The sequence below is a fragment of the Heptranchias perlo genome, chromosome 6 (genome assembly GCF_035084215.1).
Source record: "Heptranchias perlo isolate sHepPer1 chromosome 6, sHepPer1.hap1, whole genome shotgun sequence".
NCBI lineage: Eukaryota > Metazoa > Chordata > Chondrichthyes > Hexanchiformes > Hexanchidae > Heptranchias > Heptranchias perlo.
In genome coordinates this window covers 30,991,502-31,009,825 of record NC_090330.1, presented here as the reverse complement: position 1 = coordinate 31,009,825, position 18,324 = coordinate 30,991,502, and the positions used below count along the sequence as shown (strand labels likewise).

Sequence of the window (18,324 nt, the reverse complement as noted above, 5' to 3'; positions counted from 1 at the left end):
GGCCCTGGAGAGGGAGCACGCACTCTCCGCCGGTACACTTGGTGGGGATTGGAGTGCATAGTGGATAATAGTAATAACATTATTATTTAAGTTTATAAGTTTCCCTTGGTTTTGTGGTTTAGTTTATTTATTAGCTGTGCCCTTTTAAAAGGGGGGCACTTTTTTTCCCGTTTGTGTCACTCTCCTGGATTATTTAAAAAAATGATACTCAGACAGGTCCCTCAGGCCCAATAGGTCCTCCAGTATCCCGGCATGCCCCATTAGTAAGATCGGCAACTTCCGCGAAGCTCAACAGTCGACGTGAGGCGGGCTGCAGGAAACCCGCGGAATCAATGATTCATTTCAAAACAGCGAGGCGGGAGCTTCTGTAACAGATTAATTTCGCCCGATTTGATGCCAGGCACTAACTGGGCGTCAGTTTGCCGATATTTTGTCCTTTAAGCGACTTTGGTTGTTGGATTTTATTCCCCATTTGTCGGTGCGAGGCCTGCGGCTCTCGAGACCTGTCCGTGGTCCGGCGAAGGGGGAAATCAAGGCAACGTTTCAGCTCTAATTCGTCAGTAAATACAAAATGACAACGGGATTTGGGTTCGGTACCGCGGGCGGTTTCACCCTCGCAGCTTCCAGGTAAACGATCACGACTCGGGCTTGGTGCGGCCCTCCCATCTGGTGCAGGCCTTTCGTTTATTTCATTTTAACCGGGACCTCCTTCCGTTCATTGCTGTTCTTTCGGGATGGGCGGCTTGAGGCTGTGAGCAAACTTGTGGTTTATCTGAGTATCTAACGCGTGCATTTGACAGTGTAATAAACGCCACGACTTATTCTAATAAGTAAAACACACGTTAGGTATTGATAGTCGGTTTGAAAGTCATCTTATAATCTCACCATTGTTACTGATTGTTTTGTTTTTGTTTAAACTTTTGTGACCTTACATAGAGTTTACAGCACAGAAACAGGCCATTCCGCAACTATGCCGGTGTTTATGCGCCACAGGAGCGCCTCCCACTCTACTTCATCTAACCCTATCAACATATCAAATCGTGAGCAATACCTGCAGGAAATGCCAATGTGCGCGATTGAGAACGGAAACGGAAGCCCTAGAGGAGTCTGTATTTCATGTGTATATATACAATGTGAGAGGTTGCAGCCCCTGTTCAGCTATTTGAACGGGCTGCTCCTCTACTTTTGGCTGCATTTTAACCCCACGTTCCTGATCTTTAGAACTAATACACCAGACTTGCTCCTGCGCATTAAATTGAGTCAAACTTTTCTAATGGGGGCAGATGGAGAAAAGATGATTTTCAAAATATGTATAGATTTGTCATTTAAACATGTATTTATTGCCTTTAACATAGGAAAATATCCCAAGGCACTTCACAGTAGTGTAGTCAGACAAAAATTGACACGGAACCAAGAAGTAGATATTAGGATGGGTGACTGAAATCTTGGTGAAGGCGGTGGAGAGGTTTAGGGATGGAATTGCAGAGCTTAGGGCTGAAGGCATAGCCACCAATGGTGGGGCGAAAGCTGAAGGCATAGCCACCAATGGTGGGGCGAAAGCTGAAGGCATGGCCACCAATGGTGGGGCGAAGGGAGTATGGGATGCAAGAGAGGCCGGAGTTGGTGTAATGCAGAGTTGGAGGTGGGTTACAGAGCTAGGGAGGGGTGAGGCTATGAAGGGATTTGAACACCAGGATGAGAATTTTAAAATCAAGGCATTGGAAGCATGGGACCCAATACAGGGGTGATTGGTGAGCGGGACAGGATACGGGCAGCAGAGTTTTGGATGAGCTCAAGTTTATGGAAGGTAGAAGATGGGAGGCCAGCCAGGAGAGTATTTCAATAGTCCAATCTCCCTAAACCTCCCCACCTCTCTCTCCTTTTAAGATGCTCCTTAAAAACACTGCTTTGACTAAGCTTTTGGTTATCCCACTTAATCTTTCCTTCTTTGGCTCAGTGTCTGTCTTATGCCTTTGTGAAGCACTTTCCATTATTGGTGCTTTATGCAAATTGTTATATAATATTGACACTGCCCTTTTAGTCTCAAGTTATGGTCACCTTTGTGCTAGGGTTTCATGATCAGTGGGAAATAGGTTAAAACTGTCAGTAATTTTACTTGGGAATCTTAAAATCCAGCAAAAAGACATAAAGAAAAGTCTTTCATCCCATTAGTCCAGGCTGGATTCCAGAAGTCAAAGAACAGTTCTAATCTACTGCCTCATTCACTTTCACCTAAGTGTATTGTTTAATATTATCAGCTCTTTACAAGAAATCAGTGTTGCAAGGCATGTGTCTTGCTACAATATTTTAAACAATTTTACAACACCAAGTACTAGTCCAACAATTTTATTTTTAATCCCACAAGTTTTTGGAGGCTTCCTCCTTCCTCAGGTGAATGGTGTGGAAATAACATTTTTGAATCCTTTGCATTTTAGCACAATCCCTATAGCAGTGTAACCATTACAGTAGTTGTGTGAGTTGGGCAGAATTAAAATCAGATTGAAGTGTTGTAAATCTAAAATAAAAGTTGTTCACTGCCAAACTAGGCTTTTACAGGTTGTATAAACAATACTTCCCAGCTTTGGGATATGAAGGTAGTTTAAATAAAGATTTTTAGATAAAATGCAACAGCAAGATCAATGTAAGTAACTTACACAAGCAGAAATTATGAATATTGGTGAGTACCACCAACTTTATAATACTGTCTCTTCCAAATTAGTAATGGCCCTCAATCTTAAAATTTGTAGGAAAATATATAATAAAACTGGTGTTTTGTTTGAGCAATCTTATTGGCCAATAGTGATCATGTGATCCTTTTGAATTCTGACCTTTCCAGATACCGGTGGCCAACAGTGGTCATGTACTGTCTCAAATGTTAGCAACGGTTTTAAACAGTATTGTTGGTCAGTATGCATCATGCGGCTTTGTTTTTCAAGCAATCTCATTGGCTGCAGGTAAGATTGTGACTGTGCAGGACTCTGGATCAATGCTGGTAAATGTAGTGATTTGCCACGTTTGTGTTTATATGGTAATGAAGATTTGCTCCCTCAGCTGTTTTATTTTGTTCACCTAGTTTTTCTCCCTATTGTCCTAACTCCATTTGCTCATATTCCAGCTCTCAAGGTTCCTGTTAATCAAATCCCACTCTCCTGGCTCCATTTGCTGATATTCTTCCTCTCTCACTCAGATTTCTGGTCTCTGAGCACAGATTGCTCAGTGTTTCCTCTACCAGTCTTTCTCACTTTGCTGTCCCGTGGCTCTTCGTGCACCATCCAACTATATAGGCCTGTCTCGGCTCTAGCCACGTCCTGACATCAGGAACCAATGGAGTGTTTCTGGCATCTAAGCATGGGCCACATTGTGGCTATTGCTTCAGAGCAGAAGTGGAGTTATTGAGCATCCGTACAGGCTTGCTCAGTCTCAGAACTATGAATTTGCAGATCAGTTAATTTTTCGAGCACTGACCTATTCAAGACATCAGACAATCTATTCATGATGTTGAAGAAGCCTATGCGTCCTCTTTTTAAAAAAAAAAAAATCCTCTCGTTCTGTAGCAGCACGTCTGACTCTGGAGGCCATCAGGGCGATTGAGTTGTGGGAGAAAAAAACAAAAGTTGCCGTCCTTCGAGGTGATTGTGACCCGGAGCAATGCATTGACAACTGAATGAATGGATGCTGTGGTTGGACTAAAATAGAATAAGTGGCAGTTGCACATCTGGCTAGAAAAAAAAATAATTGGGATGAATGTCAGGCCAAAACTCATGGGGAAACAGCAAGATATAACTAAGCTCCAACATTAATAAATGTAATCTAGCAGATAAGCTCCTCAACCACCTTTGTGGGCCTTTTTGTCCCATAATCTAGCAATTGGCATGATGGAATCAATTTTCCAATTTTGTAATATTAGTCCATTGCAGTTAGACAAGAAAGTCCCACTATATTCTTTATTTTAGTTGAAGTTCATAAATCAGATAAATCTCCTAATTAGCTTTACAATCCAATGGAATATAAATTTTGTTTATTTAGGACATTACACTTAACTTTCTAAGAAAAGGGTCACCAAAAGCAAATGAAATAATCCATTTCTTTCTAGGATTGTCAACATTCTTGAAAATCTCAAAGCCATACGAACCATTCGGCTGATTCCAGTGGCATCAAGGGGTATGGGGAGAGAGCAGGAATTTGGTATTGAGATAGAGGATCAGCCATGATCATATTGAATGGCAGAGCAGGCTTGAAGGGCCGAATAACTTACTCCTGCTCCTATTTTCTATGTTATTTATATTATTGTTCTTGGGATCTGGACAATGCTGGCAAATCCACATTTATTGTTCATTCCTGGTTGTCCTGAGAAGATGGTGGACGATCTCCTTGAACCGCTGCAGTCCTTGTTTTGATTGTGCCTCCACAATGGTGTGTTGGGAATTTCAGAAATTTGACCCAGTGACGATGAAGGAACGGTGGTAGATGTACAAGTCAGGGTGACTTGTGACTTGATGGTGTACCCATAATCTTCCTGCTCTGATCCTCCTGGCTGGTACAGGTTAGGGGGCTGGAAGGTGCTTTTGAAGTAATCTTGATGAATTGCTGCAGTGCATCCAGTAGATAGTACATACTGTAGCCACAGCCTATTGGTGGTGGAGGAGGTGGATATTGATTCCAGTGGCAGAGGTGTTGACCTAGCGAACTGCTTTGGTCCTGGATGGTGTCGAGCTTCTTGAGTGTTTTGGTTGCATCCATCCAGGCGAGTAGTGAGTATTTCATCACACTCCTGACTTGAGCCTTGTAGATGGTGGAGGTGCTTCGAGGTGTTAGGAGGTGAGCTACTCGTTGCAGAGTAACTAGCCTCTGTCCTGCTCCTACAGCCATGTGTTGATATGGCTACCCTGCTTAAGCTTTTGGTTAATGGTGACCTGCAGGATACTGATGGTGGTGGGAGCGGGGGGGGGGGGGGGGGGGGGGTTGGTGTAGGATGATACGATGATACTGAAAGTCAGAGGAAGATGGCTGGTCATTAGCTTTTTGGAGATGGCCTGCCACTTGTGCGGCACAAATGCTACCTGTCACTTGCCATCTCTGGATTGGATGCTCTTCAGGTCCTGCAGAAGACCAGCATAGTATGCTTCGTTATTGGAGGAATTGTGAATGGCAATGAACACTGTCGAACCTTCTCAAGGGCAGTTAGGGATGGGCAGTAAATGCTGGCCATGCCAGCGACGCCCGCAACCTATGAATTAATTTTAAAAAAAACATTTACAAACAGCCCCATTCCTGACCTTGTGTCGGAGGGCAGGTCATAGATGAAGCAGCTGATGATTTTTGGACTGCGGACGTCGTCTTGAGGAAGTCCTGCAGCATGACTTGGGCTGCAATGATAGACCTCTGACAACCATGGCCATCTTCCTGTGTGTTACGTATGACTAGCCACTGGAAGATTTTCCTGTTAACCCTGATTGACTGTTTTACTAGGGCTCTATGGTGCCATACTCTGTCAAACGCTGGCTTGATGTCAAGGGCAGCTACTGTCACCTCTCCTTAGGCATTCAGGAATGAGCAATAAATGTGGCTTTACCAGAATTGCCCACATCCCAAGAACAAATAAATAATTTAAAAAGGATCTAATGGATCCACAGCACAATTGTTTGTAATAATTTGGGTATTACCGATTGGTAATGTGGAGAGCTTGATCAGCTATTGTAAAACACTTCGAATATTACCTGAATTATGATTAGGGTGGAGGGAATTGCTCTTTTCATGAACTAAATGGTTGAAGCATATCTATAAATCTGGTGTCTAACTCTTCTCTCCCATTGGTTGCAAGTTTTTAAAATTGACATCTGTGCCCAATGCTCTGATCTGTGCTCCCATTGAGTATTACTTTGTGCTGGAAGCAGATTGTCGCAATTGCAGGGCTATCGTCTCAGATGTAACAATGATTTTGGAAGGAATGCAATATCATCACTCCGATTTCAGTAAAGCATAATGGTGGGCACATGCTTGCGTTGATTTTTTTGTATGGTGTCTTATCTGAATTGTCCCCACCCCAGCAGTACTGTAGATTTTGTTTCTCTATCACATATTGTATCTAGAGAAAGCTTTTGGAGCTGAGTAATACAAGGTACTTGCAGATTGTCTCTGATGGTAGAAACAATTTGAGGAGATGAATTTTACAAGATACATAGTTGGATTCATTGCATTTCCAACATTTCAGTTTTCATTTCTTTCTTCTTGTGTTCCCCCTCCCTTGGGCCGGGGTCACATTGTCTTAGCTATTTGCATGTTCTTTTGTTTCCTTTATGTCTTCCTGTCTGAGGTGATCTTTTATATCATTTAACAATCCCTTGCTTTTCTTTTAAGCAGGTTGCAGGTCACGCAGGTCATTAATTTCATTTGAATGGAGTATTGGCTGGTTTCTACCCTCCTTTCTTTCTGATGCTTGTTTATCTTTGATTTTTCATTTCTGCGAAAGGGTTCTTCCTGAAACGATAATATGTCTTTTCTCACTATAGATGCTTACTGACCTGCTGTGCATTTCCAGCGTTTTTTGCTTCAGATTCCCAGCATTTGTAGCGCTTTGCTTTTTGTTAGCATGATATTTTTCTTTGATCTATATAAGGTTATGTCATCAAATGCTGATGGGGGTGGGGCTACAGAATATCCATTAATACTTGTCTTCTGTCGGTTTGGAATTCAAGGGTTGACAGTAGGGCCAACTAAAAATATTTCATAGAATCATAGAAAGTTATGGCACAGAAGGAGGCTATTCAGCCCAATGTGTCCATGCCAGCCGAAAAAGAGCTATCCAGCTTAATCCCGCTTTCCAGCACTTGGTCCATAGTCCTGTAGGTTATGGCACTTCAAGTGCACATCCAAGTACTTTTTAAATGAGTTGAGGGTTTCTGCCACTACCACTTTTTCAGGCAGTGAGTACCAGACCCCTACCGTCCTCTGGGTGAAAAAAATTCTCCTCAGCTCCCCTCTAATCCTTCTACCAATTACTTTAAATCTGACCCCTCTGCTAAGGGAAATAGGCCCTTCCTATCCACTCTGTCTAGGCCCCTCATAGTTTTATACACCTCAATTAAATAACCCCTCATTCTCTTTTCCAATGAAAACAACCCCAGCCTATCCAATCTTCCCTCATAGCTAAATTTCTCCAGTCCTGGCACCATCCTCGTAAATCTCCTCTGTACCCTATCTAGTGCAATTACATCTTCCCTGTAATGTGGTGACCAGAACTGTACAGAGTACTCAAGCTGTAGCCTAATTAGTGTTTTAAGCAGTTCTAGCATAACCTCCCCGCTCTTATATTCTGTGCCTTGGCTAATAAAGGAAAGTATCCTTATGCCTTTTTAACCACCTTATCTACCTGTCCTGCTACCTTCAGGGATCTCCGGACATGCACTCCAAGGTCCCTCTACGCCTCTCAGTATCCTCCCATTTATTGCGTATTCCCTTGCCTTGTTTGCCCTTCCCAAATGCATTCTTGCACTTCTCCGGATTGAATTCCATTTCCCACTTTTCTGCCCACCTGACCAGTCCATTGATATCTTCCTACAGCTTTCCTCCTCATTATCTACCACATGGCCAATTTTTGTATCATCTGCCCCTTGCATTTAGGTCTGAATCATTAATAAATACCACAAAAAGCAAGGGACCCTGTGGAACCCCACTGGAAACAGCCTTCCAGTCACAAAAACAACCATCGACCATTACCCTTTGCTTCCTGCCACTAAGCCAATTTTGGATCCAACTTGCCACTTTCCCTTGGATCACATGGGCTTTTACTTTTCTGACCAGTCTGCCATTTGGGACCTTGTCGAAAGCCTTGCTAAAATCTACGTAGACTACATCAAACACGCTACCCTCATCAACGCTCCTTGTTACCTCCTCAAAAAATTCGATCAAGTTAGTCAGACACGGCCCTCCTTTTAACAAATCCATGCTGACTATCTTTGATTAATCTGTGCCTTTCTAAATGACGATTTATACCGTCCCTCAGAATTGTTCCCGATAATTTGCCCACCTCCGAGGTAAGGCTGATTGGCCTGTCATTACTCGGTCTATCCTTTTTAAACAATGGTACAACATTAGCAGCCCTCCATTTCTCTGGCATTATGCCTGTAGCCAGAGAAGATTGGAAACTGATGGTCGGAGCCTCTGCTATTTGCTCCCTTGCTTCTCTTAACAACCTGGGATACATTTATTCCACTTGATTCTCAAAATTTGGTCTGAATATCTAATACAAGGAAATGGAGATTTTTTTCTTCTCCATACTGCAAATATAATTTGCTAGCACAAGATTTGAAATGAACTGAATTGAATTAAATAGCGTAGTAGTCTGTGTTTTATATTTAATTTACTTTGGTGCATTTGCAGCTGACTGAAAAAATGCTTACCTTCAGTCGGTTGTTTAAAACATACAAGTACAAGATGGATGGAGACAAATGTATTGGCTGGTCATAAAAATGGTTAGCCTTCTGATCACTAACTGTTTACCCTCCATTTTATTACAGCAATCCTGGTGGTACAGGAGGATTTAGTTTTGGAAATCTTGGGACCACAGCTGCAACCACAACCACAACTGCATCAACATTTGGGGGCCTTGGGGGTGGACTGTTTGGGCAGAAGCAAGCTACTGGATTCTCGTTTGGACCTACCTCAACAGGTAGACTCAAATTCTTATTGTAGATTTTATTAAGTCCCCAAATTATGTTCATCTGTATTGCTGAAGTAACTGTTTTTACCACAGAGAAAGGACTAACAAAGTTGCCGCTAATGCAGCAAATACATACTACAGCAGTACAGTATTGTTCAGAACATGTAGACTGACCAGTCGGGGAATCTTTGGTGATGGTGCTGACTGTGGTGATTGTAATAATCCTACTGCTCTGTCCATGCTCTGCCTTTAACCACTATCTACTCTCACTCAAACCCCAACCTGAAATTTGTTTGAGAATATGCTTTAGTACTAATCCTAAATTTACCAATTCATTGACCAGTGGAAATAGTCTTCTGTTATTTACCTTCTGAAAAGCTACAGATTGCGACCCCAGATTAGGGAGAGAAGCTAACAAAAGTTTCCTGCTCCTGATTGCTTCTGCTGTTTAACAGTTTTTTTTAAATTACAGGGACTACAACGGTGGCACCTGCAGGACTAACTTTGGGTAGGTCTAAACAAGTGGCAAGGATCTTTGATAAGTTAGTCAGGAGGTTGTGTTAAGAAAATAATTTTGGTAAATGTCTTCAGTACGTTTCTTTCATGAAATATGACAGTTCATTTGTAGTGTAATCTGGACATCCTAATAAGTTGATGTATTGTAATATACATTCCTTGGCTGTATCATTTACTGCACTTGAGTTAGGACTTTATTCAATTTCTTTTCTAGGAGCACCTGCAACTACAACTTCAACTGGTTTTGCTTTAGGATTCAACAAACCAGCTGGTTCAGCAACACCGTTTGCAATGCCTATTGCACCTTCTTCAACTGGAGGACTGTGCCTTTCATCTGCACTGCCAACATCTACAGCAGGTAAAAGGTTTGCAGACTTTGAATTTAGTTCTTCCTCATCATTGTGGTTCTATGTGAGGGTATCATGTTCACACTTAGATTCCCAACGGGTTTGTAATATGTCTCTTATTCCTCCTGTACTTTCCCAGACTGAGTGCTTTTTTAAAAAAAAAATCAAAAAATTGGTGCCTTTCCGTAGACAATCTATACTAGTACATGTTGTACCGAACCCACAGGCTCTATATTTTTGGAAAGATGTCAGGCCATCTAGGATACATATTTTGCACTAATTTTATCTTGGGTGTTAAAATGTTTGAAATAAGACATTTATTTAAAAAAAATACATAATGTTAATTATATAAAACTAAAAGTGCATAAATACCATAAACTTGGCTTTTCATATAAAATGGAGTCTATACAATTTTTTGTTGTGCAATTTGGACAAATTTTGACCAATTTATTGGAGCTCTTATTGGTGGGAGGTTTCATTCAGTTTATAACAGTTAGCCAAAGTTTGAACTTTTATAAAGTAAGATAAAATACCAACAGGTACAACAAGCACTGTGTACCAGAAATAATAGACTGCTTAATGTGTCTTATAGCTCTAACTTTATAGGGTGAATCTTTGTTGGGGGATGGGTGTAACTTGTAAAATGCTTAAAGGCAAGCAATTCCACTTGCTTCAACTGATCCCCTTGGCATCAATGTATTCACATTACAGGTTCTTTCACCAGTTTCAGGTGGAGATGGTACTAGGTCACCTTCAACATTGCAGATGCACAGTGCATAAAGTAATATGATTTTTGATGCTTTTGTGATTTTAATAATGATTGCTCAGCTGATCTGTTTGCAAACAGTCCTAACTAAACATCTGTTGCAATTGGTGACCTATTAGGCTTGGCAACTGGAACAACTTTATCAATGGCTATCATCATGGAAGTACACATTATAGTTAGAATGCAGGCGTCTCAATTGTAATGTAATTCCATATGTAGGATGTGTTGCCATAATTTTCTGTCGCCTCTTCAATTTTTTGTATGGCATAGCACAAAATGTTGAGTTGGCGTAACTGTTCCACATGGTCTATTCCTACACTAAGCACGAAGAGTATAATAATTGCCACTTGATGTAGGATAGAGGCAAGAGTAATTAATATACACGCTGCATTGTAAATTTAAATTGAACACAGGCACGATGGGTTGAATGGCCTTCTGTGCTGTAACATATTATGTAAATCTATGAAAATATAGATTGTGGAAAAGTTAAAAATTAACATGATGAAAAATGTTCAGAAATATTTGACATTGAAGAATAAACATTGTGAAAACCAATTTGGTTATTTTGAAACAGTTTCCCTCAGAATTTATTAATACATGATTCTCTGATCAGGTTCTACAGGATTTGCATTAAATTTAGGCGGAGTACCCACAGCCTCTACATCAGCACCAATAGGCCTAACTTTGGGAGGAGCTTTGACTGGTTTAGGTGGCACCCTTTTTCAGGGTACAAGCACCTCCACCACAGGTCAGTATGCTATTATAGATTGACGGAGCTTTCATTATTTTGTGGTTTAACTGTTACTGCCACATTTTTCTAGTTAATAAAGATTTCATGTTACATGGTAATTGCTCATATCTCACTGGAATTTGTTCACGTTTCACATGGTTCAATTGGTCCCACTCTCACCTTTTAAGTCACATGGTTATTAATAGAAGCTCCATTCCAGGACTTGAGCACATAATCTGGGCTGGTGGTCCAGTATAATGAGGGAGTGCTGCATTTCCCACGGTGCTGTCTTTCATATGAGATGTTAAACTGAGGTCCCGTTTGCCTGTTCTGATGGATGTGAAAGATCACATGGCACTATTTGAAGAGGAGCAGGTAGTTTTCCCAATGTCCTAGCCAACAGTCTTCCCTCAACCAACACAATCAAAAACAGATTAACCAGTCATTCGTCTCATTTACTGTTTATGGGACCTTGTGAGAATTGGCTGCCAAGTTTGTCTGCATATCAAGTGACTGCAATTCAAAAGTAGTTCAATAGGGTACGATATAAATGCAAGCTTGTTCTTTCATTCTTAAAATGTAATATTAAAGTAGAATGTCATAGGCCAATCTCCTGTGGCTTAGTGGATGAATGTAAGGGGTGTTATGTCACTGAACTAGATCTACTAGTTAGGTCATGCTGCTGCTTATGCATTTTCTGCTGATACCTATCCAGTGGTTCTTCTGAAAGTGTGCCTACGTCCATGTTAGTGAAAGGTGGGGTTAGGTTTAGCTATTGTGGCCCTCTCAGAAAAAATAATTCATTGGCAATCACAGTGTAGAAACACCCGGTGAAGAATGGTCACTTGGGTGAGATACCAGAGAGCTGGTGTCCCCTGTGAAGGGAGGGTCAAGAGAACAGGAGATGGGTCTGATGGATAAGATGAGTTTGGAGAGGGCATGAGGGGAGATAGGAGAGTAACTAGAGAAAGATGCAAGATCAGGGCTAGGGCAGGGGGGAGCCTTGGTTTGGTGGGCAAGGAGAAGGGAGAGGTGCAGCAGAGGCAGCCAACTGGATGGTTTCAATTTTAATGACAAAGTCGTCCATGAGCTCCTCGTTGTTTGAGGTGAGGGTGGAAGGGTAGGGAAGAGAGGTTTAAGGAAATGATTCGTAGTGGAGTAAAGAAGCCGGGAGTTATTTTTGCATTCCAGGATGATCCTGGAGTAGTGAGCAGTTTTGGCAGAGATGAATGGGTAAACCAGTTGTGCGCCATATACATTGAAGTTTGTGCCCCTCAGACTTAATGGAGTGAAGATGGGAGCTGTACCAGCGGGAAGGACCAGGGTGGGAGAGAGAGTAAGAGTTTTGCTAGGGACAAGGGCATCAAAGGCAAAGCTGAGCGTATGATTGAGCAGATCAACAGCTGCAGAAGTATCGTAACTAGATTTATTTCCACATGGTGATCAATATCCTCTAGTGGCTGTGGGTTGTTGGAATAATGGAAAGCAAACTGATCAGATCCTGATAGCATGTTTCAATTTGTGTTTTTAGATGCATTTCACAGTTTTTGAAATGTTCACAATTAAGATGAATGGTTATAAACATTGACAGCAATAATTCAGTGATTTTCTCAATTTTAGGACTTGGACAATCGCTGGGTTTGAATCTTGGAGTACCCACAGTTGCCCCAACCACTGTAGCTAGTGAAGGACTTGGTGGAGTAGACTTCAGCGGGTCTTCTGATAAGAAAAGTGAGCAGTCTTCACTGAGCTTCGTCCTATGAATTTAACTGCTGTGCAATTGAAGATGATAAAGGGTGAAAAGTCTAAATACCTAATCTGGGATAAGAATTTGAGATGTTTGTTTTTTGGACATCAGACAGAATCCTTTATATCACTTGGATTTTAATGCAGATTAGGACAGTAACTTATTGCTCAGAGGTGAATTTTGATGGGAAGGACCATCCATGGCTTGCTGACAATTTCTATCAAAAGAAATTAAGTACAACATAGTAAAACACTAAATAGAGCTGTGTGTTTTGTCATAGAATAGAACTTTACTGATTTATTTGTCCTTGCCTTTATTTCGCCTTATTAATGACCTTGCAAGGTCAGAAAATGCTGTTCCCCATATTGCAATTCTTTGTCTGGCTGTGGGCTTGCACCATTATTATGTTGTAAATGTTTAAAGGCACTTAATTTTGTTAGAGCAAAAATCTATCTTATTTCATTTTAAGCCCCTGTTTCCTTGAGGTTCACTCATACAAAAGATAAACATAAGCCTAAAAAAATTGAAATCAATAGTACTCAAAAAAAAAAAAAAAAAAAAAAAAAAAAAAAAATTTTTGACAACTGGTTCCACCAAAACACCCAGCCTCACACTCCTGTAAGTAAGGATACTGCTAGTGGTAAGTCTGGGGGGAGAAAAGAGACTCCTTCCGTTCTGCATTTCTACTTAGCACTGAAGTTCACAGCACAGAAGGAGGCCATTCAGTCCACTGTGTCTGTGGCAAATTGCTTTCTTCCTCTTCCCCCTCCCTTCTTCCCTCTCTCTCTCTCCCCACTCTCCTTCCTGTCCTTTTCTGGTTTGATCGATCTGTCTCCTTCTCTGGTTCCGTCTTGCTTTTTTTTGTTAATTTGCAGTTTCTCTTTTCTCCCCCCTCTCCCAACCTTCATTTAATCTCCCCCCCCCCCCCCCCCCCCCATTCCCCATTTCTTGAATCTCTCACTTTTATTCATTTTTGTGGGGAGAAAGCAAACTCCTAAACTATGAAAAGATCTGATGGGAGCCAGATTGAGCCGCCCTCATGGACTGGGAGGGAGCAGGCTGGGTCTGAGTTCATTGTAGTAATAGTGGGAGCAGAATGGGTTCCGGGGCTGTTGCAACAGCAGTGGGTACCTGGCCCCAACCAAAGTTCACAATGACACAGGAAGACACCAAGCATATGTGGGCAGGGACTTGCCGTGACTGATTTGAATTCTGGCCATTTGGAAAGAGCCAAGTTACTCCCACTCCCAGTATTAACATAATTCAAATTTAATTTGCTTAGTTTTAAAAAGCCACTCACCATATCATAAATTTGCATCTTAAAGCTGCAAACTTGCAACAGCAAAAAAAATTGTGAATTTGCAACAGGATGCCTATCCAAAATTATATTTTAAGTGCCTCTCGAGCAAACACCTCAGGAAAAAGAGGAGGAATTTGTCTGCTGCAGATAAGGTTTTTTCAGTGTTCTTGAGGTTGGGTTACATCATAGCAACAACTATATTCCCCCTCTCAGCATAGGTACAAGACTATTCAAAAACCATTTTGGTGGGTGGAGAATTACAAGTGTTTCAAATCTCTTTGCTGTCCATGCTCTTGTAACTAAGATTTTAAAGGGATGAACAGGACACTTATATCAATGGGATTAGACAAAGTCAGCATGGATTTATGAAAGGGAAATCATGTTTGACAAACCTACAGGAGTTTTTTGAGGATGTAACTGGTAGAATAGATAAGGGAGAACCAGTGGATGTGGTTTATTTGGATTTTCAGAAGGCCTTTGATAAAGTCCCACAAAAGAGGTTAGTGTGCAAAATTAAAGCACATGGGATTGGGGGGAATATACTGGCATGGATTGAAAATTGGTTAACAGACAGGAAACCGAGAGTAGGAATAAATGGGTCTTTTTCGGGGTGGCAGGCAATGACTAGTGGGGTACCGCAGGGATCAGTGCTTAGGCCCCAGCTGTTCACAATGTATATCAATGATTTGGATGAGGGAACCAAATGTAATATTTCCAAGTTTGCTGACATCACAGCACTAGGTGGGATCGTGAGTTGTGAAGAGGATGCAAAGAGGCTTCAAGGCGATTTGGACAAGTTGAGTGAGTGGGCAAATACATGGCAGATAAATGTGAAGTTATCCACTTCGGAAGGAAAAACAGAAAGGCAGAGTATTATTTAAATGGTGATAGATTGGGAAATACTGATGTACAAAGGGACCTCGGTGTCCTTGTACACCAGTCACTGAAAGTAAACATGCAGGTGCAGCAAGCAGTTAGGAAGGCAAATGGTATGTTGGCCTTCATTGCAAGAGGATTTGAGTACAAGAGCAAGGATGTCTTACTGAAGTTATACAGGGCCTTGGCGAGACCACACCTGGAGTATTGTGTGCAGTTTTGGTCTCCTTACCCAAGAAAGGATATACTTGACATGGAGACAGTGCAACGAAGGTTCACCAGACTGATCCCTGGGATGGCAGGACTGTCATATGAGGAGAGATTGGGTCGACTCGGCCTGTATTCACTCGAGTTTAGAAGAATGAGAGGAGATCTCATTGAAACATATAAAATTCTGACAGGGCTAGACAGACTGGATGCAGGGAGGATGTTTCCCCTGGCTGGGGGGGTCCAGAACAAGGGGTCACAATCTCAGGATACGGAGTAGGACATTTAGGACTGAGATGAGGAGAAGTTTCTTCACTCAGAGGGTGGTGAACCTGTGGAATTCTCTACCACAGAAGGCTGTGGAGGCCAAGTCACTGAATATATTTAAGAAGGACCTAGATAGATTTCTAGACACAAAAGACATCAAGGGGTATGGGGAGAAAGCGGGAATATGGTTTTGAGATAGAGGATCAGCCATGATCATATTGAATGGCGGAGCAGGCTCGAAGGGCCGAATGGCCTACTCCTGCTCCTATTTTCTATGTTTCTAGGTAACAAGAATGAAAAGGTACAGGAGAAATAACTGTGGATGGGAGACATTTTAAAAATGCATACGACCTCCATTTTAAAAAGTGGTTATATGGACAACTGGAAGGTGTGCAGTTAATTCCTGCAAATACATAAATGAGAGATTATCTTGTGTGTGGGAGATAGGTAAATATAAGAACATTGTTGTGTAATTTCTACACTTCAACTTTCTATCAGGCACAAGTAACAGCCAGCTAGTCGTTTTGCATTCCATTGACTGCGCTCTCCTAGTATTAAAAGGAATTGCTTGGGTGTTTTTGATTTCTTTGGAAGAGAAATGGGTTGCTGTATTCTCTATGATATTTGTTCTACATGTTAGTGTCCAATATTATATTCCTTTTTAAAAATTGCATTGAGGCATTTATAGATTGTGTATTCATCCTTTACAGATGATAAAGGTTCAACTGGAGTTAGACCTGAGTAAGTATATTTATATATATATATTTTTTTTTAAAATAAACTTAGACAGCCTGTAAAATTGTGCAGCTAATTAACTTGTAAGGCTCATTAGTTGTTTTGATCTTGTTATTTTTAGAAAAGCTATGTGATTAAAATGTTTTGTTTCTCTTATTGTAGGATACCAATGTTACAAAAATATATTTCATGGAACTAAAAAGTAAATTATTTGGGTACAGGTGCGAAGCTGTAGGCTCGAAGCTGTAGGCTAGCACCTATAAATAAAACTATTAAAGGAGTCCACTGAGGCAAGCCAATATTAAAAAAAAAAGATACCTGAAGGAAGTAAAAAATCAAACTGACACTAGTAAGCAGTAAAATCAAAGGGAAACACCAGAGATAATAACATTTGCACAAGTTATGAGGTTATGAGGTATCTTGCTATGGAATTTTCATAAACGAGAAAGCCAAGTGTATTAAAAGGGCAATAAGAAGTGATAACTTTGGCCTCCGTTCCCACACCACTGATTCCACCCCACATTGTCTCAGACTGAACCAGACCTCCCCGCCTTCCCCCTCCCTGCCATGGTTGTTCCCATCTCTGTGACTTCTCCCATGGCGAAGGATATCATCTAAGTTTCTCTCCAAATCATACCATTATGACTTGGCAATATATTGTTGTTCCTTCGACATTGGTTTGATATCCTGCAAGTCCCTAACGAGTGCCCGTTGGCATGAGGAAGGCAATGCTTCAAGCAAGAGGCCTGCAACCATCTTTTCGGGGCATCTAGGGATGGCCAATAAATGCGGCCTTGCTAGCATTACCCGTATCCTGTGAACAAATTTATTTTTAAAGATGCTGCCTAATGTGATATGTACTTCCAGCATTTTCTGCTTTTATTTCGGATTCCTAGCATTCATGTTTCTCCATTTTATGTTGGTTGTACATACTGAATAATTGCATGTTTTTGCAGATACTGGGAAAGACGTGGCGATTTTCTGACCTGAATCAGGGTGATTAGCAAAAGATGCTGAAGAATTTTAATGATTATACATTTTATCTTTCTGTAAAACAGGCACCATCTGGAGAAATGAATTTCACTTCTGGGGCTTGAGATTGAATCTTGCTCAGAATGATGGGATGAAAGTCTCCTCTCCACTGGCTGGAAGGGTCTTATTTGAAATGAGCTTGTGTCACCTGAGCCCACTTCCTAGTAGTCTTGGGCACACAGCTAAAACTTGGCCTAATTCAATACCATTGTAACACCCTTATTTAAAAAGGGTAGTAGGCAGAAGGCTGGAAATTATAGACCAGCTAGCCTAACATCTGTGGTGGGTAAAATTTTGGAATCTATTATTAAGGAGACAGTTGCGGAACATTTGGATAAACATAATTTAATAGGACAAAGTCAGCATGGCTTTACGAAGGGGAAGTCATGTCTGACAAATTTGCTTGAGTTCTTTGAGGATATAACGTACAGAGTGGATAAAGGGGAACCAGTGGACGTAGTGTATTTAGACTTCCAGAAGGCATTCGACAAGGTGCCACATAAAAGATTATTGCTCAAGATAAAGAATCACTGGATTGGGGGTAATATTCTGGCATGGGTGGAGGATTGGTTATCTAACAGGAAGCAGAGAGTTGGGATAAACGGTTCATTCTCGGACTGGCAACCAGTAGCCAGTGGTGTTCCGCAGGGGTCGGTGCTGGGTCCCCAACTCTTTACAATCTATATTAACGATTTGGAGGAGGGGACCAAGTGTAACATTTCAAAGTTTGCAGATGATACAAAGATGGGAGGGAAAGTGGAGAGTGAGGAGGACATAAAAAACCTACAGGGGGATATAGACAGGCTGGGTGAGTGGGCGGAGATTTGGCAGATGCAATATAATATTGGAAAATGTGAGGTTATGTACTTTGGCAGGAAAAATCAGAGAGCAAGTTATTATCTTAAAGGCGAGAAACTGGAAAGTACTGCAGTACAAAGGGATCTGGGGGTCCTAGTGCAAGATGATCAAAAAGTTAGTATGCAGGTGCAGCAGGTGATCAAGAAGGCCAACGGAATGTTGGCTTTTATTGCTAGGGGGATAGAATATAAAAACAGGGAGGTATTGCTGCAGTTATATAAGGTATTGGTGAGACCGCACCTGGAATACTGCATACAGTTTTGGTGTCCATATTTAAGAAAAGA

At 41.3% G+C, this 18,324-nt stretch overlaps 1 protein-coding gene across 7 annotated transcripts in view; it reads left to right on the top strand.

The window, feature by feature from the left end:
- Nucleotides 1-277: 277 nt before the first annotated feature.
- The window catches only part of nup58 (nucleoporin 58), a 76,234-nt gene continuing 58,187 nt past the window's right edge, over nucleotides 278-18,324 (top strand). For 6 of the 7 annotated variants that reach the window (XM_067986035.1, XM_067986034.1, XM_067986031.1 and 3 more), the window contains exons 1-7: nucleotides 278-627; nucleotides 8,517-8,668; nucleotides 9,132-9,167; nucleotides 9,390-9,533; nucleotides 10,902-11,036; nucleotides 12,639-12,749; nucleotides 16,126-16,156. In XM_067986035.1, the coding sequence (XP_067842136.1) occupies nucleotides 572-627; nucleotides 8,517-8,668; nucleotides 9,132-9,167; nucleotides 9,390-9,533; nucleotides 10,902-11,036; nucleotides 12,639-12,749; nucleotides 16,126-16,156 (665 nt within the window). In that variant the 5' untranslated portion in view covers nucleotides 278-571. The remainder of the gene's footprint in view (nucleotides 628-8,516; nucleotides 8,669-9,131; nucleotides 9,168-9,389; nucleotides 9,534-10,901; nucleotides 11,037-12,638; nucleotides 12,750-16,125; nucleotides 16,157-18,324) is intronic. The other variant, XM_067986030.1, reaches the window with a different exon arrangement.